Consider the following 27253-nt stretch of genomic DNA (forward strand, 5'->3'; position numbering starts at 1 on the left):
TCTTTTGCATCTGAACAACTATTCTATAGTTACTTGAACTCTGAAGCAGCTGAAAAAGGCATCCTCTTGTCAAAATCTCCCTTACTCAGTGCATGCTTACTTGTCCTGCAATTTGACAGAAAGCTGGCCCTAACAAGCAGGCTGAAAAACATGTTAGAATATCATGCCAATGTTAGGATCGTCCTACATACACTGTCATGTGATAGACAACAATCCCATGACTGCAAACATGGAGCAGGAATCCTAACAGCCATATGGTAAGTAATCCTATACAGTACAAGGCTATTGTTCTTAATGGAATAGGAGTTGAACATAGTGTTTTTGCCCTTGGGCTGTTATCAGAAAAGGAGCAACCATTTCCCTATGCAACTGGTGTGTTTATATGGGCTGCCATAGGTGGCACCAGCCTCCTCTACTCCATAGGGGTTTATAGTTTCCTCAGCGCTGCCTACCTAACACAGCTATGGTTGTGTCCTGTGCTGCATGCATTTAGCATTCATAGTCTTACTGAATCTTGGGAGTAGATGTGGTTTAGCTCCTTGAGATAGTGCAGCAGCTGAAGGATGCCTGGATAGGGATTCCTCAAAAGATCTAACCAAACTTTTAACTTGATTCTAGCAAGTGTCTGGAAGCACCTAATGATTTGAGACAGACATGACTACTCATGAAGTTCCACACCAGCAAATAATTGATCCACTTAGTGAACAGTTAAGGAAATCACTATCACAACAACTAATGGTGACCTAACGGAACTTAGAACAGTTCCACTCTTGAAATAAGCTTGTAATAATGGTTAAACTGGTAAGTCTACAATTTTAGAAGCGTAAGGCAACATTAGTATTGGTTTACTGAAGCAAGAATGAGTCACTGGAGTTATACTTTCAATTTACCTTGTACACCATACTTCTCTTCACCTTCAAACATAGCAAAACAGCACCCAGCAGGGCTGAAATCCCCCCCCCCCATCAGCTTGATAAGACACTAGGCATGGGTTGGGAGAAATGGCCTTGTGTTCCACCTTGGAACTTCTGGTGGTTTGGCTTGTGGTCTGGAGATTCATTAATTCTGCTCTGCATGTAACAAAAACAGTACTACATCCAGAAGTGGGAGGGGTGATTCTAAATAATAAGGCATTTAAAATGAGTTGTGAATTCCAACTCATTGCACCAAGTTCACATAAGGTGCTGATTTATTTAAAGAATACACTTTGTGTGCAATATAAGTTATAAGTGACCTTTATTTTTGGTAAGCAAATAATGTAAGCAAATAATGATGCAAGATATGCTAATTCCTTTCCAAGGGACAGAGAAAAACCTCCACAATTAAACATATGCTTATTCAAGTTTCATTTTTCAGTCAAGTACCTTATTTTCCATCATGATGTTACAAACTTGTGCTGAAGTTTTAAGCCATGTTAAAGATATGCTGAAACTTTTATAAAGCAGGGTTGTTTTTAATAATCTCAGGACCACTCTGGCGTATTGGGACCACACTGGCTCCTGGAACCACTTTGCTCCTCCATGGTCTTTTTTTAGTCAACTGTGTTCTCTGAATTCTCACGTGGTTAAACTCTCTTCACCATCCCCAAGCTGCATCTAAGAATACTTTGATTATACACCTTATCGTTAGTGAGGACAGAGCTTAACCAAGAGCTCAGCTCAGTGTAATTGGGGGAGTAAAAACCTGGTAGGAACAGAGATAGATTTTTGTTTTTTTTTAAAGAGGAGGCTGCAAGCTCTGGGAACCCACACATTTCCATAGGCCATTCTGGTTATGAGGTTGCCTTTAGGAACCAAATGACACAGCCAACTCTCTGCAACAAAAGTTACTGTGTGTGAAGCTGTGCCTATGCACTTCTGGGGAGCATATTCTGCCAAGATGGAGCACACAAAGGGTCTTAGGTACCATGCCCAAGTAGGCTTTGGAACACACCTTCCAACTCTACAAATAAGTGACTGCACTGACTGAGCTACAAGGGCAGTATCTGCTTGACAGCTCAATACAAAACATTAGATGCACAAGATTGCACTGATGAAGCTGAATGCCAATAAGGCTTAGGATAGTACAAAGATGAGCTGGCTTTTGTTTCCCTGCCTTTTGTTAGCATATAGTGGCTGTAGGCTGTACCACCATACCACCCCTGGCACTGGCAGCCAGCACAGCAGCATGGATGCAACTTGGAGCAATCTTGGTACTGCTTTCCATAACACTACAGTCTGCACACAAGCTGCAGCTGTTTTATACAACCCTCTATATTTCCTGGCACAGTATCCTGTAGTACTAAGCCACTAGGAAGTGAAATATATTACCTCACGGTTACATTTACAATAGCATACTTGAAGGTTAGGAATATTATTTTACATGTTTACATTAATGTGAAGTTTATAATAGCTCAAAATAGAGTGCACGTAGATGTCAAGCTTCAACCTGGGCATTGTGTAGAGATATACTGTATTACCTTAAAAAGCTATTTTGTCAGCCCTTCACCCTTTCTCTTTCCATTTTTAAAAAATATCATTACAGTCATGGTTTGTTTACAAGGCATATCTTACACTTGGTTAATCAAATATTTTCCCCTATTTAACTAGCCTAGAATAGAACAGCACTTGTTGCAAAGCTCATTATAATACACAATATTGTATCCTCTGAAAAAGTTTAGGATTTTCTTCCCTCATCCAAACAGATATGCCCATTTTTCTGTAATTGCAATATTGTGGAACATCCTTTTCCAAATGTCAGTAGTAGAGTAATTGACAAATATCAATTTAGTTATATTGGATGATTTCTGAAAGCCCTCTTAATTATTGTTTGCCACAGTTGCATTTCTTTAGCCAGAGTTTAGTGTGGATTTTTAGGCCACCACTCTTATCTCAAAGGACAGCAGGTGGCAGGCACATTTAATATATATAGTAATTTCTGCATTTAGAAGACTATGTCCAATTAATTTCTTAATCATCTTAGAAATTCAGAAGGGGGATAGGAGAAGCAAAGGGGATTTTACTGTTAATACATCACTCTTAACCAGTATAGTATGCCAAAACCAGTATTTCATATACTGTCCTAGAATGCATCATGGATTACATCAGCATTTTCTTAACATTTAAACCTAAGATACTGATAGAAATATTTCACATGGCTGTAAAAGTAATTAAATTTAGACCTCATGGACATCAGCACCATAACCCTTAAGAGGATAAAAAATACATAGATCTGGGTAATGCACAGACTATACAATGCAGATAAAACACTTTCCATTCCTTAACCATAGTTAAAGAAGTGGGAGCAGGCCATGGCACTGTGTGCGCTCTCCCTAGCCTTCTCTTTGTGTGCGGATTCTACCATCCTTAACCATGAACCTTCATCTCTGCACAATCCTGAACATTTGTTAAGTCTTGTAAGATAGGATTTGTAAACCACTTCAAATACTGTTTCTGAATGCCAGTGATCAAGCTTCACCATGGTTTAACAGTAGTGTAGACATAGCAAAGCATAGTTAAGACAAGGGAGGGAAGGGGATTTGTGCGAGAAAAAGGAAGGGGAAAGGACTGAATAATCCCATAGCCCATTCCTGATCCCCTATGCATGCTTAAAGGGTGGGAAGCCTTACATCTGCACTAGCCCAGAGTTTCTGAATTTTGTTGTCAACTATCACATCAAAGCAAAGCAAGGAAGAAACACAACATTCATTTTTCTGCTTTGTATTCTAAGCAAAGTTGACAATTTGAGATAAATCACTATTTTTCAGGTTGACAGTGATACATAGATTATTCCATATCACTTCTATTTCCTACCCAAAGGCTTCATTGGATAGAGGCACAGTGTTGAGCGATTTTACAATCTCTTGATAAATGTGCGACGCTTAAAGATCATATGCATATACTCTGCAGAGGAGGGGAGCTGTTGGTTGATTCCAGATTTCTCTTTTCTCCCATGGTGGGGGAATGGATCATAATACTAAGAGAGGAATTTCAGTTCTTAAATAGTATTACCCCCCTCCCCCCAATTCTCCATATGTCAATGTATACTGTATGTTCAACTAGGAACACAAAAAAGTTTCAATCCTGCTTGGATTTTCTGTTTAATCCTTCAGAGAAAAATATGAAAGAACATGGAAAGACTAATTCTTAACTATTAGGTTATATTCAACTACATGTTGAAGTAGTTCCAGTGTATGACAGTATATAAAAATAAAAGCTATGATTGAGAACAAAGAAAACTATTCATATTCACATTAAGGGTGCCACAAAGCAACAAAGCTAATCAGTTTCAAAGGCAGCTACAATTAGAGAAGTTTCATAAATGCAATAGCTGTAATATTTGAACCTTTATGGGTATTTTCAATTGCATATAAGGATATGCTGGTTCTAGAAACAGAACACATCAGGTTCCTAATTTAGTAACATTCACATTCTTCCACTAGTTTTGTTTTACAACAGTATCAATTAAATCCAGGATGATAACTGGGTTACTTAATATTATAAACTCCACTTTATAACTACCTACATGATCAACAGCCATGAGACACCTTGTGCCTAGGTATAAAAATACAAGAAAATATTCTAATATTCATCATCCCAAAGTCTGTTTCCTTGGTTATAAAAGACAAATTTACATTTTAAGGAAGCAAAGTATTCTTTAAAAAAATCCATATAAGAATTTCTATTTTCATAAAAATATAGCTTCCCATCTAAACTCTTCTATAGTCCCATGTGTTAACCGTGGCTCTCAATCAATTGATATAGCAAAGAGGGAAAAATTCATAAAATACCACATCTAAAATATCAGCAGATATATATATATATATATAACCTTCCATAGGACTTACTGTTATTTAATTAGCTGTGAATCTGATTTACAAACTAACTAAAGACAAAAAAGTTTGAAATATTTACAATGTACACATCTTCAAAAATTGCAGTGCGATTAGATAATGGAATGTTTCAACAACAATTTGAAGCCCAAGAAGGCAACTTCAAATCAAAGTAGCCCCTTTATACATTTGAGAGTACTTGTAGATTAATTCCTTCATTCCCCTTGTAGGTATATTCCTTTATCCAATATTCTGTAAAGGTGTTTTTGCAAACTACCATCATGTCCGCAACATAATTAACTTAAAAACGTTAAATAACAATCAGTTTTTATAGTGATCAGGGGCTGTATACATATATTTACCTTGAGAAAAAACTCAGAAAAGGTAAATTTAAAGCAGCTGCTTGAAAGTGTTTTCAAATGATTAAAAATGTAGTGGCTTGTTCAAAATGTCAATGTCTGGTAAAAAGGTAGTGAAAGATCAGACATTCAAAATCACAGTAGAATGGTGTCAGACTGTATGAGTATTATTTTTTTAAAGCACACAGTTAATCCGTGCACACAGAGGACTAGAGGTTAATCCATCATCTAATATACAGGGTGAGCATTCTTCTATTGGCAAGGTCCTTTTCTTCCTTGTGTAACTGTTTCACCGTAGCCAGGAGGATGGAACCCACTGAGGTTCTGTATCAAGTTTGTTAATTAAACGAAGTAATTCTTGGTATGCTTTGTCAATATCAGAATTCACAATAGCTGTGTCGAAGTAATGGCCATTATTTTGCTCCATCTCTCGGGTTTTCTCTATAATTTCCCGAAGTTCATCAGGCTGAAATTTAAACGAAAGTATATTATATCAACTGATATTTATGGATATATTACACAAAAATGTCAGTGTCTTGTGAAAAAGCAGCATTAGATTGATTAGGACGAAACAAAGTACTGGCAGGTCTGAAAGTCAATGTATCACTAGGGCACAATCTTATAATCCCTGGGATAATGTCCCAGGGATCATAGGAATTTGCAGAACTCCCTTTTGCTGATAACCATGGTCATCTCCTCATTCCAAGCAAAGATCAGGACCTAAACAAGACTGTTGATTAAACCTGCAGGAAAATCCCCTAATGACCTCATAAAACCACCTGGATTCATTAGGGTTTGGGAGCAGACCTTCAAATTTGATCCTTCCCTGCTATGGAGGTTATAAGTCAAAATAGATCAGATGATGATCTGTCCATGACAGAATCACTACTGGCTCCCACAACATAGAAACAGTCCAGTGTGTTTCCTGCCACAATGTTAGCCCGGTTATAGTTTCAGAAAGAGCCATGGTTGGCATGGAGGCCATAACATTCTGAGCTTCTTCAGATGAAGCAACTTTGGCATAAACACTGAGGATCCCAGTACAAGCTGCCTCAAGGTCCTCAACGCTATGTCCAAGATTACCTCCAAGAGCTTAGGGAGGGAGACTTTTAGGCAGCAGAATAGATGATACACCAATATAACCCCTGTCCTGTCTTGGGTTCCCAATACCAGGTATACATATGCAATCCTGATCACCTGTCAAACGGGATATCTGATCTGGGGGGGGGGCTGAACCCCTAAAGGACAAATCTACCCCATGGCCAAGCTTAAATAGCTGATGTGCTGTGAAACCTGGAAGATTCTATTTTAAACAAGGAACTGAATGCAAAATTTAAGATAAATGCACTTTAGTGATCACCAACAGTCATGTCAGCCAGCTGAGATGGCTTCTGCTTTTTGTCCTTTTCTAAGTACAGTGGTACCTTGGTTTGCAACTGCTTTGCATTACAACCATTTTGGATTACAACCATGTCAAACCCGGAAGTGCGTGTCCCTTTTTTTTTGGATTAAAACCCATTTTTTTTATTACAACCCATTTTTTTTTGTATTACAACCGATTTTGGGGGGGAGGCCCCACTGGAGAAAGCATGCCTCGGGTTACAACCTGTTTTGGTTTACAACCGGACCTCCAGAATGGTTTACGAACTTAATCCATTCCAGAAATCCGTTCTTAAACCAAAATGTTCTTAAACCAAGGTGTGCTTTCCCATAGCAGTGGGGGACTCAATTTACAAATGGAACACACTCAAGCGAAACATGTTATTATTCCAAGGCAAAGTTCACAAACCAAAACACCTACTTCCGGGTTTGCAGCGTTCTTAATCCACGTTGTTCATAAACTAAGCCATAGGTAGGCAAACTAAGGTCCGGGGACTGGATCCAGTCCAATCGCCTTCTAAATTTGGCCCGCAGACGGTCTGGGAATCAGCGTGTTTTTGCATGAATAGAATGTATCCTTTTATTTAAAATGCATCTCTGGGTTACTTGTGGGGCCTGCCTAGTGTTTTTATATGAGTAGAATGTGTGTTTTTATTTAAAATGTATCTCTGGGTTATTTGTGGGGCATAGAATTTGTTCATTTCCCTCCCCCCAAAAAATATAGTCCAGCCCCCCACAAGGTCTGAGGGACTGTGGACTGGTCCCCTGCTGAAAAAGTTTGCTCACCCCTGTACTAAGCTGTTCTTAAACCAAGCTAGCACTGTAATACATTGACAAACTGAAAACACTATCAAAAATAGCTGGCCAGCACCACCTGGTGGCAGAAACTAGGAGGAACACATCAAAACAGAGAATCCAAAAAGAAAAAATTCAGCAGGAACTCAGCATCTGCCACACATTCTATTTATAATAAGGGGAATACCAAGTAAAGTAGAATTTTGTCAGTAGAATTTGTAACCAATGCACACATGTGAGTGGAAAAAAATCAGCTCATGCAACAAGACCTCTACTTTCTCCATCCATGCTCAACATGCTAGAGGTTTTGGGGACTCTCAAGAAGAATGTGGCAGTTTCCTTGCTTGAAAGGGTGACGTAGTGTCAGCTTCCTCACCCCTCATATATATATTTACTTAGAAGTGTCCCAATTCAGTAAGCACTCATCACGTATTACTGATGTGTATTTGGACACAAGCAGTAGGAGGATGTCATAACCCTGAACAGGAGCAGCAGAACCCACCAACACTGAATTCTGTGGCATAAAGTTAGGTCTGCAATTCTGCCTGTGTCTTCTCATACTGAATTTTGTGACTGCTGCATGCTACACAGTTAGCATATTTGAAGAAAATGTGTGTCGGAGCACCAGGGGCTGAATGCACTGTTATAAACACTACATGTGAATATTACCTTTGGATTTTTGCCCTCTTTGGCCAGTAATGCACGAAGCCGCTCTTGTGAAGGTGGTGCAATGAAGATAATATATGGCTTCAAGTCTGAATTGCGAAGGCTCTTCAGTGACTGTTGGGAAATATAAATCTGTACTATTAATATTTTCATAAAACAAAGCAAAACCATAATTCATACCAATTATCTATTGTCAATACAATTTATGCATGCAACATTATACATAAATGGTGACTTTCTACGCTAATGGTTGTGCAAGGCTTCTACCTAGAAAAGCCAGTTTGCTCCTGGAGAAACGAGCTTAACAAGTTACAACATGTGATCTCAAAAATCGTTCAGTTGGGGCTGCACAAATAACCAAAAAAAGGAACTTAAACTTCATGAACTACACAAGCTAGCAAAGAGATAGTTACATTGAAACTAGAGCTGAAAACTGCAACTGATACAGTGTAGCCGAGTCCAATTTCCCTAATAGTAGACCATGCTACTTATCCAGATGACAGTTCTTCTGACAGCAGCAAAATGGAGAAGTCAACAGAAAAATGATAATGATCATGTATGCATCTCTGCAATTCTAAAATGATTATGTGTACAGGAACTGTGAGGAACTGACGTTTTATATTCTAATGACTAAATTTTTTGAATTTGGACAGTCCACATTCTTACTATGAGTTGCTCTTTACGTGGTGAAGAATATAATATTCTACACCCTTGCTAAGTGTGGTTACAATAATTCTGCTATTTACAGTATTAGTGTATTTTTATAGAGTAATTTGCTATTTCTTCATATTTAGTCTTGAAAACACAGATAGCATAATTCAAGACTTAGCAACATGTCGTCCACAGATGCTTTTAAATGACCTAACAAGATGAGGATTCTGAAGAAAGTCTAACATGACCACAGTGAAAGTGGATGAAGCATGAAGAACCGTTGATTATAGCTGTTTCTCACTGTGTATGGTGCATGAGTTACACTGGTGATTGCTATGGTAAACATGAAATGTGAATGGGAGACTGAAAGCAACATTACTGCATGTCCACTGCATGTTTAAGGATGCATATCTTCCTTTTACATGTCTACTGGGGCAAGGAAAGTTACACTGGGGAGTTCTCCAAAGAGAAAACTGAAGAGTGACGTATTTAGGAATTAGTCTTACGAAAACTGCTCAGTACCTATAACCACTGAATATGTAGAGTGGGCAACTAATGTACAAATTTATTGCCTGCACAGAAGCATATTAGGGAAGTCGCATACATCTGATCTAGGAGAAATTTTAGTGTATACATAGACAGATTTCACATTTGTATCAAAACCAACTAAACTAAGGCCTTCATCAACAACACATTCTAACTGAACTACTGCAAAATAGAACCTAGGATTTCAATGTCCAAAAGAACTTCTATTACCTGTGTATGGATATTTAAAAGACATATCTTTCCAGAATTGATCACTTGCCGGACAGAGTCTATGCTGGTACCATACAGATTCTTCTCAAATTCACCATGCTCAATAAACTTTCCTGCTGCTATGTCGGCCTCAAATACTTGCCGTGATACAAAATGGTAATCTCTGCCAGCCACTTCATTGTCTCTCCTATTTCGTGTTGTATCTGAAAAGACCAGTAAACAAATCTAATTTAAGACTTCTGTGTCTTTTAACTGTTTTGAAGGCATTTTTGTTATGTCAGTTTGCAAGATATGAAAAACAGCTACTTGGAAAGAAACCCTTTTCAGCAGACTGTATAAGTGCAAAATTAACAATGTTGACCTTTAGAGTCTTTCAGCCAGAAAGAATCGCAAACTCTTAACTGGGCTAAAAAAATAGTTCCATAATACAGCAGTTGCTGGCACATGTCCAACTGTGCATAACACATGTCCAGTCATGCAAATGTACTTCGAACAAAAACATGAAGCAGGGGATGTCAGATGCAACTGAAAATACAGGAGAATGCAAGGTAGCAAAATCACCTTCCTGTAAATGAGAATTTAACTAAGTTACTTCAATAAACTGCCTTGTTCTTATGAATGGGATCAAAGTAGTGGTACAATCAGAATAGGGACTTTGTGGCAGAAGTCCAGGGCTCCACTCAGCAGAATAAGTAGAAGGGCCCAAAATGGAGCAGGGCTGCCTTACTACACTTTTAGTTAATTTAATACACATAATCATCTAACGATGTGGGGGGAAGAGTTATAATACCATTAAAAATTACATATCTGCATCACTGGGTCAAAGGACATTTTTTTATGGTAACTCCCTACATTTGTATTGGGGAAGACTTTACTAAAGCAACTTTCCTCCATACTAAGGTATATAAGCGTGGTACTGAACTGAACTTGCAAAAATGATGTAAGGTCAGGCAGCAAGGGTTTGACATCAGAACACAAGACAGTTCTGTGCCCCAGCCTTTCAACTTACGAGGAACTGCAGAAGCAAATCTGTCAGCTTCGTGATTCATTAACCTTTGTCGAAGTTCATTCTGGCCACAGTTTTGTGGACCGATCAGGACAATGGGTCGTTTCCTATTCGCTGGTTGGTGATAAAGTGACATTTCCTCATAAGTCAAGATCTCCTCGTTGTCATAATCTTGAGAAAACAAGGCCAAAGGAAGTATGGCATATTTGATTAGGAAGAAATAAACATCGGGTGATAGTCAACTATATTTTACTCAAGAGTAGGCCTGCTGAAATTAATGCACCTAACTGCCATGTTCATTAATTTCAGTGGATCTACTCTAAGTAAAACTGAATTGAATACCTCAGAACAGCTTTAAAAAATAAGTCTTTTATTGTTGTGTAATAGTTTTGTTATCATTTCTTCACATTAATTGAATGCCAAAGGATCAGTGTCCAAGGCTTATCACTTCTAAAATCAATGTTTATTACAGTCACAGACTAGCTGTTTACTTCTAAAACATAAAAACCCATAGAAAATTCACTATTATAATCACGAAAGAAATATTAGAAAACATATTGTCCAGATAATATAGAAATAACTATGGGTGAATATTTATGCGTAATAATTTTAACACATCGTAAGCTGAAAAATAAATCAGTTGCACTAACCAGAAAAAATACTGGAAGATAGCTGAAATCCCTTCTTACCGTCATTTTTATTGGCATTATACAGAACCTTTTTCCTTTTCTTTTTATTTTTCTTCGCACACCAAAGTTTCCCTAGAAGTTAAAAAATTGTCCAAATATGTAACTAAGATTCCAGCTGCAATTATTTATTTTATAAAGCATGTTAAATTGATAGCTGTTGTACACAAATTAAACACAAGGCAGACCCTGCTCACACAGACTTACGATCTAAAGGAGGAATGGAGAACATGTGTTACTTCAGATGCTGCTGGTCTGCAACTCCCATCATACCTGATCATTGGCCATGCTAGCTGGGGATGATGGGAGTTGGACCAGCAACATGTGGCCACCCTGATCTCAAGGAACAGCTGTGACATGTTAGAGAGGAAGAACAAGTAAGTAAAGTGAATAAGCCATGGTGAAAGAAGTGTCTTAAGGAGGCACTTGGAATATCAAAACAGTGGATAGTTGTCATATTGGAAATGTGATATCATTTTTTTAAAGAACTGGCTATATTAGCAAGAACAAGTAGAAGGAAAGTTCATAGAGGTTTGTACTCCCTACTTGGTCTGTATATCAGTATTAAGGAACTGCTACTTCTGCTACTTCTGTCTTCTGTCAGTGGGACCACACATGCAAAACTGTCCATTCCCTTGGTTATTTATCTTTTTAATTTTTAAAAATGAACACTCCCCCACCTGAGTACAATACATCCATATATGTAATCAAGGAGGACAAAACACATGGTACCACTTCTAGGTTCTACCTGAGTCAAAGTGCAATAGATGGCTAAATCACACTCAGAATAGACCCATGTAGATCAATTGTCTGCTGATTTCAGTGAGTCTATACTGAGTACACTAAGTTTCACCCAAATATGACAGTATCTCAGCAAAAGTTGCTTAGTCAGTTTAGCTCTCCTTAAACATGTTATGGAAGTTGTGGATAAATGCTCACTATCACTGAAGTATTTGAACCGAAAAAGAGGAGGTACAGTTCAAGGACTGAGTTTCTTTTAAGATTATTAGTTATAACAGGTATTTCATGAAGATTTTCATCTACCTGATTTTTCTGGTTCTTTGTCTTCCTCTATAGTTTGCTTCATAGCTTCTCTTTGTTGCTGAAAACTTTTCCCTTAATGATAAAATACATTTAACAATTAGTAATGAGAAATTATTGCCATTTCAGAGTACACCACTGTTTCAAGAGTGATCACATTTCAAAATGGACTGAGATTTTGATCCCTATAAGCGCTTTGAGGAAGATAATCCCACAATAAGAATTCTTCTCATACCTCTGCATCAGTTTTTTCATTTTGTTTCTGTTTTTAAATGCCAAAGTTAAAAGACATCTACAACGTTAGGCCTCCTGTTGGGAATTTGGTCATTTCAGCAGCTCACCAAAGGAGACTATGCAACAACAATTCAAAGCAACATCCCAGTAGTTCAACAACAATGGTATCTGAAACTTCTTTGTAAAAAACATATTCAATATACACATAAATATTTCATGATTAAATACCTGGAATGAGGCCTGCCAAAGGCTGATTTTCTTCATCTCCATCTCGATAAGCCTGCCACCAGTTTGGATCTTCTTGGCTGATCACATGGAGTATATCTCCTTTTTGAAAGGATAAGCCTAGCTCTCTGCATGGGACATAGGGGTCATCAGATGGATCATAGTCAAAGTGAGCTTTCACATGGATCTAGAAAATATAGAGGTATACACATAAATATGGACTGGAATTGCAAGTATTAATCTCTGACAATATGTTCCTTTTGTATATAAGAGATCCCACTTTCACTTCAAATACAGAATGAAAAGCTCAAGCATAAATAAAAATATAAACTACTGGTATAGAAGGCAATTAAAAATTAGGAACAATTAACTGGGCAGTAAGTAACTTTGAAGTGGCAAGAGGGGTTCCCCTCTACAACTTAGACCTGAAAAGGCAGACTCAAATTTAAATCAGAGAGACAGAAGAGAGCACTAATTTTCTATTCTCGGATCATCTCCAAAGGAAAGTTTGCCTCTGCCCACCTCCAAAACAGCCTAAGCCATTATGGAAATGTGTGTGAACTCAGGCTGGGTCTGCCTGCTCTCCTGCTTAACTATCCCAAGCAAGCTCCAACCAGTTTCTCCATCCAAATTGTCAGGGAAAGTGCATCATTACAAAGCTGCGGCACATGTACATGCACGTGGGAGATGGCTAGGGAAAGTGTGCTCCAGATACTTCTGTGCACTCATTAGCAAGGTGTTTTTTCCAAGCACAATCAACCAAATAACACAGAGATGGGAGACAGCTAGAACAAACTTTCTTGTAGCAAACAATACCAATTTTAAAATAAATTTGACACTTGCATTATGAAAACATTGATGACTTGATGTTTGCGCCTGCTCCCCCCGCCTCCACCACTTTCATTTTTTAATGAGAAGTCATTCTGCTTACATAGGGTGGGGTGGGAAATGTCACTCTGAGCTCAATGAAAGGGCACTTTGATGCATAACTATAAGAGGAATATCCTGGTGGCACAGAAAAAAGTGGGGTAGGCGCAGGCAAATGAATCTCAACTGAAAGCACACCCCAGATCAAGGCAATATCTACCATTTTGCACATACAACTGTCACTACAGAAACAAGACACTTAGTAGCAAATCTCTATGGTGCTTAACAAAGGCGGCATTTTTTCATCTCCGCCAAGCTAAGCAGTTGGCCCCTTACCTCTCTCGCCCTGACCTAGCCACTGTGATCCACGCGACGGTCACCTCCAGACTGGATTATTGTAACTCGCTCTACGTGGGGCTGCCCTTGAGACTGACCCAGAAACTCCAGCGGGTGCAGAATGCCGCAGCGAGACTCCTTACGGGGTCCTCGCTGCGAGATCACATTCATCCGGTGCTATACCAGCTGCACTGGCTCCCGGTGGAGTACAGGATCAGGTTTAAGGTGCTGGTTTTAACCTTCAAAGCCCTATACGGCCTAGGACCCTCGTATCTACGGGACCGCCTCTCCTGGTATGCCCCACAGAGGAAATTACGGTCCTCAAATAAAAACATCTTGAAGGTCCCAGGCCTCAGAGAGGTTAGGCTGGCCTCAACTAGAGCCAGGGCTTTTTCGGCTGCGGCTCCAACCTGGTGGAACGCTCTGTCACAAGAGACAAGGGCCCTGCAGGACTTGACATCTTTCCGCAGGGCCTGCAAGACAGAGCTGTTCCACCAGGCCTTTGGTTAGGGCACAGCCTGACTCCCTCCTTTGGCAATCTTTACAATACTTTAGTTTATGGTTGCCATCAATTCTGATTTTAATTAATTCTTATGATGTTTTTATAATGTTGCAGTATTTTAGTGTTGTTAGCCGCCCTGAGCCCGGCTTCGGCTGGGGAGGGCGGGATATAAATAAAATTTATTATTATTATTATTATTATTATTATTATTATTATTATTATTATTAAAGAATAAAATCAATACAACAAATGTGATTTCTGCTCTCAGAATCTAGTATGAAAACCTTATTTCTTCACTAAGACATAAATAAACACTCAAGACATTTCTAAATGTACGTTTCCGAGCACAATTCAAAGTGTTGGTGCTGACCTTTAAAGCCCTAAACGGCCTCGGTCCAGTATACCTGAAGGAGCGTCTCCACCTCCATCGTTCTACCCGGACACTGAGGTCCAGCGCCGAGGGCCTTCTGGCGGTTCCCTCACTGCGAGAAGCCAAGTTACAGGGAACCAGGCAGAGGGCCTTCTCGGTAGTGGCGCCCTCCCTACCAGAGTTTTAGAAGACATCTGAAGGCAGCCCTGTTTAGGGAAGCTTTTAATGTTTGATGTATCATAGTATTTTAATATTCTTTTGGAAGCCGCCCAGAGTGGCTGGGGAAACCCAGCCAGATGGGCGGGGTATAAATAAAAAAATTATTATTATTATTATTATAAACTGAAAGGTTCCCTGCCTAAAGCTGATGCAGTTTTGTGATGAAAATGAAGATGGTTTGTATCAGATGGTAATGTAGAACCTGAAATGGGATAAACAAGTAACGGATTGTACTAAAAAATAATGTGCATGAAAAAGGTCATTTGCACAACAGGGCTTCCTTCCCCTTCTCTACTTGCCACTGTGCCCTCCCCAAAGCCTCCTGTGGAATCGGGACTGCAGGGAAGATCTGGGATATAGTACAGGGAGAGTTAAAAATCAGATGAAGATTGCTTGTATTAGCAGCACATGACATGCTAGAAACATCTGTTGTGTTTAACAGCTCACGTCTAATCACCCAGAAAGCCTTTTGCTCCATCATCCAATCCTTATCTACTTTTCTTCTGCCTCTTAAACAGGAAATCTTGCTTGCCAAAGACATCCCTCTAATATTCCCAGTCACTCAAAGGATTATAAGTGTCCCCAAACCCATTTTTTCCTCCTCCTCAAAATGCCTACTCAGGAAAAGGTACTGCTTGGCAATACCAAAGATAAGAATAGTTTTATTACTCTCCTTACTTCACATAACAAATGGATTGCCTGTGTCAATAGTGTCAAAAAGTGATGTTATGGTAGGGTTGCCATACGTCTGGAATCTCCCAGACCTAGCCGGAAAACTGAAGTTGGAAGCACTGCCTGGACATATGGCAACCCTATGTTGTGGGACAACTTACAATTGCTTCCACCAACATTTTCAAAATCTCTCCTTAAAGCATGGCTAAATTAAATATAGTCTATTATTCAGTGAAGGAGACGCACGAGACTTCAATAGCAACCAAAAGAGAATATAAAACCGACTGAACACCTGCAATTAAGTTAAGTTATATACTGGAAATATGCCACAAGAACATACCACTGTCTCTTTTGTGGGTGGTGGCTTACTCTGCTGACTGGGAATCAGGACAAATGTCAGCGTGCCGTGCATGTCCGCCTGTGAGGAAAAGCACATTCATTAGTAACTGACAACTTAAAAACAGCCTTGAAGTTAGACACTCACTCATGGGGAGCAACAATGGGTTGGGTGAAGGGGAGGGGAGGAATTTCAAGCTGCTGCTCTTACAGGTCTTTCTTCTCCCTGAACTCTAATCTTAGTTTCCCTACCTCTATTTGGAAGTGCTCTAGTCTAGCATATTTATGTGACAAATTGCCTCCACTTTTCAGAAAACAGCCTGGTCCCCAAACAAGGAGATAAATGGCTTCACATGCTTCAGGTCACCATTGAGACAAAGAATGCTTGATTAAGTGGACTCTGGTATAACCCAGGAAGGCAATTCTTGTGCTTTATGTCTCAAGTCTCACCTCTTAATGTCAACAGGCATGGCTAGCCCAGACACTACACCCATAAGTAATGTGCCAGGCTAGGTAATGCTAAAATAAAGTCAGATGGTGCTCCTAGGGCAGCACAACTGGAATTTACTAAGGAAATGAAAATGACACCCAAAGCCAGGATGATGCAGCTTTGTAGCTGAAGCCAGTCCATGGGAATTATTCAATTCAAAGCTGACTGGACAAAAAGGACATGGAACCTTCTGGAGTGCCAGGTTAAAAGAAGAGTTGGACTTTGATCATTCCCTAGTATGTCCTAATACAAACTTGGAACATTTCCTAAGAGGTTCTGGCATATTCAGGAACAGGTGGTGCAGAACAATCCACATTCTAGACATAAAAGTCTCATACAATTATACATAGCATTCAAGTAATATAATCCTAAATACTTTTATAAAGCCCTGCTTATATTAAATGTCTCACTCCTAGGACTGCACTCTGCTACACCTCCAGGAAAGAAGCATTTCAGAACTGATGAGCAAGTATTAACAACCCTGCAAGCTGCTACCATTTGTGCTGAAAGCAATTTCAGCAGGCTGTCCTCCTCTGACCTTAGAAACTGTAACAAGACATAGGCTGTCTGCAAGGTATGCAGGGGTCAAACATTTTAAGCATAGCTGCTGGCAAAACATATCAAAGTCTGAACTGGAATTTAACAAATTTAAATGCACAAGTCGGATCATAGTAAGTAGCAGAATACCATGAAAGCAAGGCTCAACATACCAGTAAATCAAAAACCTCATTAACATCCTTTCCACGAATTTCAATTCCGTTAATTTCCAGAACTTCATCACCTTCATGCAACAGCCCACTCTTCTCTGCAGCACCTCCCTTCACTATTCGACTAATGATGACTGAATCCATTTCATTGCGTACTGTAGCGCCCTGCATAATTAAAAGTGATAATTTAAAAGTGTCAGAAATTTTCTATAATTGTGGCGCAGTGGATAAAGTAGAATTGGGAAGACACAGGTTCAAATCCCCAATCAGTCTTGCGTTAGTCTATAACTCTAGTCTAACTCACTTCATAAGACAATGTATGCTGAATACTACCCTGAACTCCTGATGATGGGCAGAGCAGAAATATAACCAACAATAAATAACATTTCTGAAAATACAAATTCTCTACAGTTTCTAAGGAATACTGTAATTTTATAGTTAGCACATCAGAGAAAAGTCTAAGAGAAGACAATAACAACAAAATGAGCCCGAATAAGCTTTTCTTGTTTTGCAGGGAGGCACAGTATCCAGCTCATCAAAACATTCTTCCCATTTTTAGTTGGGATTTTGAAAGCTTCTCTTCTTAATGAATTTTAATTATTGACTTACACTCTTTTTAATTATGCTCTTATATTGCTATCTTGTTGTGTTTCTAGATGATATGACATTTAATAGATTTATTACTGTTATTCTGGATTTGCCACACTGACATTTTAAGAAGAGAATGTGAAATGATCATGCAGTCACTATTAAAAACATTTAATGATTGCAATTAAAGGAACAAGACAGGGAGGGTCTTAGCTTTACCTGCAGCACCTCATGTAGTAATGGTGCTGTTAAATCAAATCTGTGCTAAGGACTTTGCCTTGGGTATTTTGTTGTAAGCAATCTGTGTTGTAACCAATCTTTTTTAATTAAAGAATGTGTTACATTAGCATCAATACTTGTGGCTCAATGAGTTAAAAGCTGCCCTTTCCTTTTGTTGCTATATAGCCGTAGTCAAGGACAGTTACCCACAGCGTTGGAGGGGGACAAGTAAAGGATCATTTCATCCCCATGAAGTGACATTTTATTATTCTTTCTGATCCACAACACCAGAAACCTTGTTTAGGTGGTGATGAGGGTTGAGACATGATCAGGTCCTAGTGGAACTACCAAAAGGTGCAGCCTAGGCATGCTTGCTTATTGATCTTTGTTATAAATTACCACATGGAAATTCTGAAATGCATAAAGCAGTGAGGAAAATACTAGTGTATGAAGAAACACAGTAGCAATACCAAATCTGTATCTTAAATTCGAAATACTGTAGCTTCAGTCACTGATCAGATTTGAGAGGTACATTAGGGAATACAGGAACAGGCAATTAAGTTCAATTTTCCAATAAAAACGTCATTCTACAAACAAGCAAAAATGAAAACCACCACCTAGGTCTTCCAACAATAGGATATAATTAAATTTTCAGCATAGCCTGAGAACATGAGCCATCAATTTCATGTTCCATTCCACAAAATCAGGAGTGCTACAAATTAATGCTCTTGCACTATAGATTACAAGTGGAACTGCAATTGATCGTCTATTCTCCAAGAGGTCTCCTGCTTCTTAAAGCGTCCATCTCACCTTAAAGTGCAGGAATGAAATAGCTATGTGGGCAGTATTGCTCCCTCTCATTTTCCCACCTCTTATTATCGCCGCACACTCATTCTCTCAACATTTTTGAAGCTGTTGCTTCTCAGACATTTTAGTAGTGTGCATGAGGAAGATACGATTTGTGGCTTGGGGTGGTATGTGCATGCACATCAATAAACCTTTGACAACCCAATCTCTTTGCCAGCTACAGCGTCCTCTCCTTGTCAAAAGTGTCAAAAGCTGGAGAGTTAGACCTGTTACCACTGCTGTTCAAAGCTGCTCCTGAGTGCATTAAGTCATTTAAAAAAACAACAACACTTACCGTATTTTTTGCCCTATAGGACGCACCTTTTCTCCTCCAAAAATGAAGGGGAAATGTGTGTGCGTCCTATGAGGCGAATGCAGGCTTTCGCTGAAGCCTGGAGAGCGAGAGGCGTCGGTGTGCACTGACCCCTCTCGCTCTCCAGGCTTCAGGAAGCTATCTGCAAGCCTTGCGAGCCCGGCGCGAGTTACCGCTGGGCTCGAAAGGCTTGTGGGCAGCAACCTGCAGCCCGAAGCACAGGGCGCCCTCCGGAGGGTGCCCCGTGCTTCGCGCAGGTGTCCGCAAGCCTTGCGCGCCCAGCGGCAACTCGCGCCGGGTTCGCAAGGCTTGCGGATAGCAGCCTGTTCTGGGGGCTGGGGGGAAAATAATTTTTTTTATTCATTCCCCCCCCAAAAAATGAGGTGCATCCTATGGGCCGGTACACCCTATACGGTGAAAAATACGGTAGTTGTGCTATTTCACCATGGAAAACTGAAAAAATTGTGCCATGGGCTGACTGTGCAGGTACATACAGATACACATATAAAGAGTGAGCTCTAAGCAATGCTTTGTACATTGTGAAGGGAGGTAAGCAGGTTAAGGAAAAATCTGCCTAGAAACTTGAACTCCTTTATTTGTAATCCAAGATGGCAGGAAAAGGGAAGGCTGGCAGCAACATCTTTTCATTTTTCAAAAAAGAACTGCAGATGATGGTGACTGTCATGGGACATTGCTCTGTATGGAGGGGGGAGGCAGAACTCTTCTCTCCCCAGCTTCCTCCCTTTCTGTTTGTGGGGGGCAAACCTTCCCACTGTGTTTTCTAGGAGCATATAAGGAACAGAGAAGATTCTGAGGAAAGCCTCCCACCCTGTACCTGTATTCATTTTTTAAAAAATCAGAGGTGCAAGTGCAAGTTGTCTTTAGAGTAGGCATTATTTCACCCAAGAGGCTACAAGGAGCAGCCAGATCCTGTGATTCACTTTATTAACAGTTATCCAGTTTGATTTGGTACCTTTATGTAGAGCACAGCCACAGGTTGTTAGAGCTGTGTGCTGAGACTTTATTCAATAACAATGGACAATGGAGAATATGAGACATTTCCAGAAGTGGTGAGAAGGGTGTTGCTGGAGCGATGTCTTAATTGACTATGAATAGATTAGAATACACTGAGTACCATAATGTAAGATTTAGATAAGATATATATATATATGTGCGAGATATTATATCATACAAGATTATATCTTGTATTTCATTTGTAGTTTGAAATTTTTGTTTCTGTATACTGTCATTGCTATCCTCACACATGAACACAATAAAAAACCTTTAAAAACCCACAATGTAAGGATACTGCTTTTACTCCAATTAAGAACTGCTGTTTTCAAGGGGAGCACTAAGGAACCCCTGAAAATATGTGTAACCGTTTTATAAAAGCAACAGCACAGCTGAATTTTCCCTCATTAAAAACCTAATTGAAGTGTGGGGGCTAAGGACATTTAGTTCCAGGAAGCAATTAATTAGTTGAGAGCCAGTGTTCCAGCTGTTTTAGATCAAGGGAAAGGAGAAAAAAACAGCTCTGAATCAGGAATGCAGGGCAAATGATAAATAAAGGAAGGGTACCCCTAAACCTCATTCATCCTCTTCAGGGTAACTCCTCTTACTGTTCACCAACTGCGCATTTTCCCATCCACATTTGCAAAAATATTGTGATGCTCCTCATAAGACCGTCCAAGGCAAGAAAAAAGATGGATGTAGACTAGGAAAATATGGGAGGATTACAAACAGATCACAGTGCCATGTGGGTCAACTGTACAATTTCATGAAGAAGGCATGTCAATTGCACATTAAAAGCAGAATCTGGGATCACCCTAAGAAAAGGTACTTGCACCTGTCCTTTCTTATATCTGAGTGTGTCAGCATTTTTTTAAAGAGAGAATGTGCCACAGAGATCAGACCGAGTAATACAAAAGTACTATGGTATTCATCTTTTTATTGGCTCTCTTGCCTCAGTATACTCACCAATGGAATATCTCTAGCCTTTTCAATGCGAACTATTTTAACTGTCTCTCCTCCATACAGACCCACATTCTCATAAATCTTTTCATCCGTCACTGGCTCTGGTTGCATTTCCTGCTCAGCAACTTTATCATGAGCCAACAGCAGTGCCTAGTGTAAAACAAACAGTGCCATTTATAGAAGGTGATATTCACACATTAGAGGTAATTTATTATAAGTGGGACACTTTAAAAAATCCAAGCAGATAAAGATTCAACGTGCAGGCTACGGTCCAAGGCAGTCATATCATACATGTTTTCTCTTGCTTTCAGCGTGGATGGGTAGCTACATAACAGAGCTATAAGCAAGAATTATGGTTGAATGAACAAAGGACTGTGCTTTCATAAATGCATGCTGTGACCATTATTACAACAGAAAATAGCTGTTGCCCATTTGTTTTTGTTTTAATATTTAATTGCAGTTGTCCAGTGAAGGTGTAGCACATGAGGCAGCTGCACATTCCTCATGAGATGTTTGACTCATACCTGTATCTTACTGGCAAAACTTCAAAATAGCAGGATGCACACTTAGCAGAGAACTTATGTAGCTGGAATTTTGAAGTTTTTAGTCAAAAAGGAAAGCTACTGTTTAGGTGTGTGTTTGCAGTATGCAACTATTATTTATTTGAATCATGACCATGGAACTTTACTATATTAGGCAGGAGGGGAAAAGTCTGAAATTTACAATTGTTGTTGTTGCTGAAATTTACAATACAATTTACAATTTACAATACAAATTTACAATTGTTGTTGCTGAAATTTACAATACGTAGACATTAAGAAAACAATGGAAATGTTTTTTCATTTGCAAATAAAGAGTTTATTCCTACCTGAATATGAGGGGCATTCAATAAAGAATTAAGTTCCAATCCATCTTTCTGATGGCTTGGCTTCAAAACACTCTGTACCTGAAACACAGGTGAACACCAAAAATACGATGATATCTAATATCCTACCCCATAACACACACAAACACCTGAAATAAGAATACATTCTTACACCCTGTAAGAATACATTTCCAGAATTAAAAAAAGGCAGAACTTCATGTTACATAAACAAACACTGGTTCCCAAACCATTTTCATAGACTAAAGAACATACACACAGACACTTTTAAGAGCAAGAGAGAGTGAGAGTGTTTAACCCTTTCTTCCAACCACAATTATTTTTCCTCTAGCTAGGCCAGTCTGGAAATAGGCTTGCAGAGTGAATACTGGTGAGAGGGCAGGGCTGACAGGGCAGAGCTGAACATCCCCTCCTTCACGATTGAGGCTATGAGACAGGCAAAATAATTTCAAAGAGAAAGGATGTCTGCAGAATATACAGATCACACTCATTTCTGTACTTCAAAGTGAATGATGTTTCCTTCAAAACCAGTGTGGCACTAGCTTTGATCCACCATCAATACCTTGTTAACAGTTTAAAAAAAGGGGGGGGAGGACCAGAAATCGAGGTGGAACAGCAAAAAAATGTGTGTGAGTATTGGGGGACGTTTGGCACTACAATATTAACTCCCATACCCTGGAAAAGTTAATTGCTTTACAGACTGACATTCAGATCTGTAAGGAGTCTTGCTTAAAACAGGCTGAGTCTATTGGGCAGTTAGGATGTACAACACAGAGGCCATGTGAATGCGTGGTTCAGAGATCCAGGGATCAGGTGTATTTTTTATTCTGGGCAGGGTTGCACTTTCCCTGAAAGAACAAGTATGAAGTTTGGGGTTTCTCTGAGAACCATCATTGTTACTTACTGGAGGTCCATGTAAGTGCAGTGGCAAAGAGCATCTTTTACTAGCTCTGGCTGGTATGCCAACTACAATTCCTTCTGGATGATTACAGTTTAGTCACAGTCATGCTGGTAAACTCAAGATTAGACTGCTGTAACAAGCTGTCCATGTGGGGCTGCCCTGAGACTTGGTATGGAAGCTGCAACTAGTGTAGAATACCATGGGTAGGTTGCTTACTAGCACATCCTACTGCATGCATGTAACACCTCTCCTGAATGAACTGTACTGATGGTCAATTTGCTCCCAAGCCAAGTTTAAAGTTCTGTTATTTACATAAGGGCCTAAAGAATCTGGGAACCAGTCAACTAAGATCTTCAGAGAGTCCCTTCCATGGCCTGCTCTGATCTGTCTAGCAACAACCAGCAAAGGGCTCTCACTACAGCGGTGCCCATGTTGTGAAATAGTTTCCCCTCAGTAATGTGTTTCTGCGAGCAATTAACAACTTTTTTGTTCACCCAGGTATCTGTAGATTGTTGAGTGCTGGATTGTTTACTCTCCATTTCCTGCATTTATTATATGACTACTTTTCTACATATTTTTATTTGTTTTAATGCAATGTTGTTTTAAACATGCTGTACGTCATGTGGTACGTCATGTGAAAAGCAGCATAGAAGTGCTTTTATAAACAAACAAACAAACATTTCTTCCTTAAAAATCCTAAACAAACTGTCACTTAGAAGGTCCACTCTATTATTAAGCTATGGGGTCTAGAATTTTAATATCTTGCCAATGTGCGACAGAGCATTCCATGCCAGAAACTACTTTCTTGAATCTTACATCAGCTGATCTTTGAGGCTCAACACTCAGACTATTTCCCCCTAATCCTAGCCCTCAATTTTGCTGCGTTTAACTGGCTTTAAAATCAATGTAATTAAATTTGATGTTCAACAGCTATTTTTATAACAGAGACAGAGTGCACCACATTATTTTAGGGAGTTAATCTCCACATAAATTCCTTAAGCCTGCATGCTTTGCTCAGCCTCCTAATTAAATTAAAGTTTCAGAAAAATAGATAAATCATATTTTCCTTGCCTTGTTATTAAAACTACCTTTTGTCCGTAACAACAGTGAGGAAATAGCTGGATTGAGAATTATCCTACGCAGTACTCACATTTAAGCAATAAAGCAAACAACATACTCTATTTTGAATATTAGTCAGAAAGTACAAGGAATGCCTCCCAGTAGGGCATATGCACAGCATCCATGCACTTATCCAAGCTATTGAAAATACTTTCTTATGGCCCTTTTTAAAAGGAAAACTAAAAAATGAGGGCTCTTCTGATACAGACATAGACCTCAAATTAAGCAGCTGGTCCTATTTTCTTGTGGTATTGAACATGAAAAAACTTAGGATATTTATTGTTATTGACCCAGGCTTCCAGTTCTCATAGGGACCTTGCAAAGTAGCTGTTCAAAATAGACTGTTCTTAAAATTGCAGCCATATTTTCATTAGATAGATAAAAACTAATATTGTTTTCTTTTTGTTATAAGACAAGGCATCCTAATAAATGTTTGCTCAATACTGTAAGCTATTCAGATATAACAGAATGCACAGTATCTGTGTATGAAAAAATAGAATCTCAACAAGCAAAATATATTTTAGCCTGAAATGCTTTGAATACTTTACATCTATTATATATTCTAAATATTATTGTTATTATTTAAAAAAATAGTATTAATAAAGCCATCCACATCTCAAACATCCCAGGAATTCCAGATGGCAAGAAGCAATGTAAACATTCAAAGTAGCAAAATAAACATATAGGCTGTTAAAGTACTTTATATAACTGGCTAGTCCAAAATAGCAGTAGTTGTCAGTCTTCTGAACATTAGCAGAAACAAAATCCAATTCATTCTACAGAATTTAAGTTAACAAGACTCACTAGCTGATTTGTTGAGGTACTGAATGAACTCAGATCTGTGCCTGAATGCAATTGCTTCACATTTGTAAAAATTACACATGCAGTGTCTGCTACTATCAGCCTGGTAGTAACAAGAAAAGTGGACATTTACTGCCAAGTCCATGTTAACTTTTGCTTCCTTTACTAATTTAAATGTGTTAGAAAAATATAACAAATTGCCAGAAGTGGTAGAAGCAGAAAAGGTAAAGGCTTGCTTCAAGCACCTATTTAGGTGATAACCAAAACACTGGCTTGTTATAGTAAGCTGCTTTGTCTGCAATACACTTTCTTTTTTAGAGGCTATTAGTTTAGTAAAAGCAATTCAATGCTGAATAGCATACCATGCTGATGTTATTTAGTTTTTGGCCAGGATCTTATGAGCTACTTTAAGAACATACAAGGGTTTGGGGGATTACAGTGAAACTTTAAACTATTTCTCTGACCAGACTACCACTCCATACCAAAATGTGCTTTTGGGAGACTCCTTAGGTTATTTGAAATGAGATATGGTAGACTGCTGTTTAAGACACAACAGTAATAAGCTCAGTGTCCATTTCGGCATGCATAACTAGTCAGATGATCCTTTGGGTCCTGGGTATTGAATTGTATCCGAAGTACGAAGCCTAAACGAGGAAGCTTGCAGAAGAACAGAGATATCTTTTAAATCAATTAGGATACTGAACACTGTTGTCTGCCACCTTACATTTCTACTGATAAAACTTCTACCTTCTCAAGAGTCTGAAGTTATTTTCTTCTGGACAAAGAAAACAGATAGTAATACAGGCTATATGCTGGTTCCCCTCCCCATTTTAATGACATAGCTATGACTGGCAATTTGAAATAAGCTACTACTAGTTTCATTATTGGATGGGAATGTACACTATACATACCTCTTGTGCAAGCTCTTGCGCATTGGAGATAAGTGGGTATGGTGGACTGGTTTTGTTCATATGCACGGTAACCGCATTATGTATTTTAAATGCATTTTGAAAGTCGGTGTTTTGAACCAGCTGTAAAATTAGAGCTATTTCCTCTTGGCTTTGGGGATCTACCAGGGTGTGCTGAACATGTTTCAGAGATGATAGAAGCTCCTCAACTTCTAAAAAGAAAATTGAAATACATTACTTAGCCTGAATATATAAGGTAAATGAAACAAAAAAAATAAAAGCCTCATTCTGAACAACTGGATATGATATAAGATGAAAGGCACAAATAGAAGAGCAAGGCTTTGCAGGAAAAAAATTAAAACTGCCCTTTTCAAATTATTTTTGCTATTATAAATATTGGGCTTGATAAACCTAAGTTAACAGTGGTATAAAATTATTATTCAACAATATATCTTTTCTATGCTTTTTAGCATATTGCTTCAAGTCATAATTAGTGTCCAATAAATTCCAACATTAGTATGGTAAGATCAATGGTAGATTACACAATGGCCCTGTTCATACATCACAGTAAAGTTCAGATGTGTTTTAAATGTAAATGTACTTAATTACTGCAATTCCACATCACACATGAGTTGGCTCCTAATGAAAAGGCTTACAAAAATCAGACAACTTGCAAAAAACCCGTGGCTGCTTGCTTTGCTATACAGCAGGGAAAATGCTAGAGATCCCAACTGAGCAAGATTTAACCCTCAGTCATCTGCTGATGTGCAGGGGATTAAATTTTGCAGCTTTGTCTGGAAACAGGTGCACAGCAAAGGCAAAATTGAACCCTGCCCTCCTGGGCATCAGATGACATGCACGATATCAGCAGATTGACAGGTGGACATGATTTTGGAAAAATAGCCTCACTGGCCAAACTGGACCCCCTGGGGGCCAAGAATGACGTATGGGCTAGAGGTTCCTCACCTCTGCACTAAACCACAGTGAAACTTTGGCTTCACATTGTGGCTTGTTTGGAGTGCAAACAAAACCCTATTTCAGATAAAATGCTCAGTCAGGAATTGTGATTTATTTCTCTCATGTAATACCAGGGAAGATCAAAACAGGAGAGTTCAGTGTGTTCATTGTAAACAACTCACTGTGGTTTGCTGTGATGTGCAAGGTAAAAGAGGAAGCCAGGACAGTGAGTGGGATCCATCCCGCTGGCTGTCTTGGCTTATGCCATAGTGAACGGCTCTGTCCCTTCCCCCACCTCCCAGAAAAGCCCCCAAGAGCTGTGCTCCCTTTAAAGAGCGTGCGGCTCTTGCGGGAGGAAAGCCAGTAGGCTTGCTTTCGCTGAAGCCAGGAGGGCAAGAGGGATCGGTGCGCACTGATCCAGCTTGCTCTCCTGGCTTCAGGGGTAGCCCAGCAAAGCCTCCTGAGCAAAGATGGAGGAGTGCTCCCTCTTAGCTCAGGATGCTTTGCATTGCTTTCTTATTTCTTGTTTTCCTCCCCTAAAAACTAGGTGCGTCCAATCGTCCGTTGCATCTAATAAAGCGAGAAATACGGTAGATCACTAAGGGTCCACGATCAAGGAACAGTCTATGTAGGTCT

General features: G+C 39.2%; 1 protein-coding gene across 4 annotated transcripts in view; it reads right to left on the minus strand.

Moving 5' to 3' along the window:
- Nucleotides 1-1258: 1258 nt before the first annotated feature.
- Nucleotides 1259-27253, minus strand: part of PALS1 (protein associated with LIN7 1, MAGUK p55 family member) — a 53536-nt gene continuing 27541 nt past the window's right edge. For 3 of the 4 annotated variants that reach the window (XM_082224993.1, XM_082224995.1, XM_082224994.1), the window contains 12 exons: nt 25664-25872; nt 21917-21994; nt 21052-21198; nt 17112-17273; nt 15916-15993; nt 12613-12796; nt 12154-12225; nt 11074-11184; nt 10427-10594; nt 9418-9620; nt 8014-8124; nt 1259-5635 (listed from right to left, as the gene is read on the minus strand). In XM_082224993.1, the coding sequence (XP_082081119.1) occupies nt 5459-5635; nt 8014-8124; nt 9418-9620; nt 10427-10594; nt 11074-11184; nt 12154-12225; nt 12613-12796; nt 15916-15993; nt 17112-17273; nt 21052-21198; nt 21917-21994; nt 25664-25872 (1700 nt within the window). In that variant the 3' untranslated portion in view covers nt 1259-5458. The remainder of the gene's footprint in view (nt 5636-8013; nt 8125-9417; nt 9621-10426; nt 10595-11073; nt 11185-12153; nt 12226-12612; nt 12797-15915; nt 15994-17111; nt 17274-21051; nt 21199-21916; nt 21995-25663; nt 25873-27253) is intronic. The other variant, XM_082224996.1, reaches the window with a different exon arrangement.

This window comes from Podarcis vaucheri, assembly GCF_965113315.1.
Source record: "Podarcis vaucheri genome assembly, chromosome: 1".
Taxonomy (NCBI): domain Eukaryota; kingdom Metazoa; phylum Chordata; class Lepidosauria; order Squamata; family Lacertidae; genus Podarcis; species Podarcis vaucheri.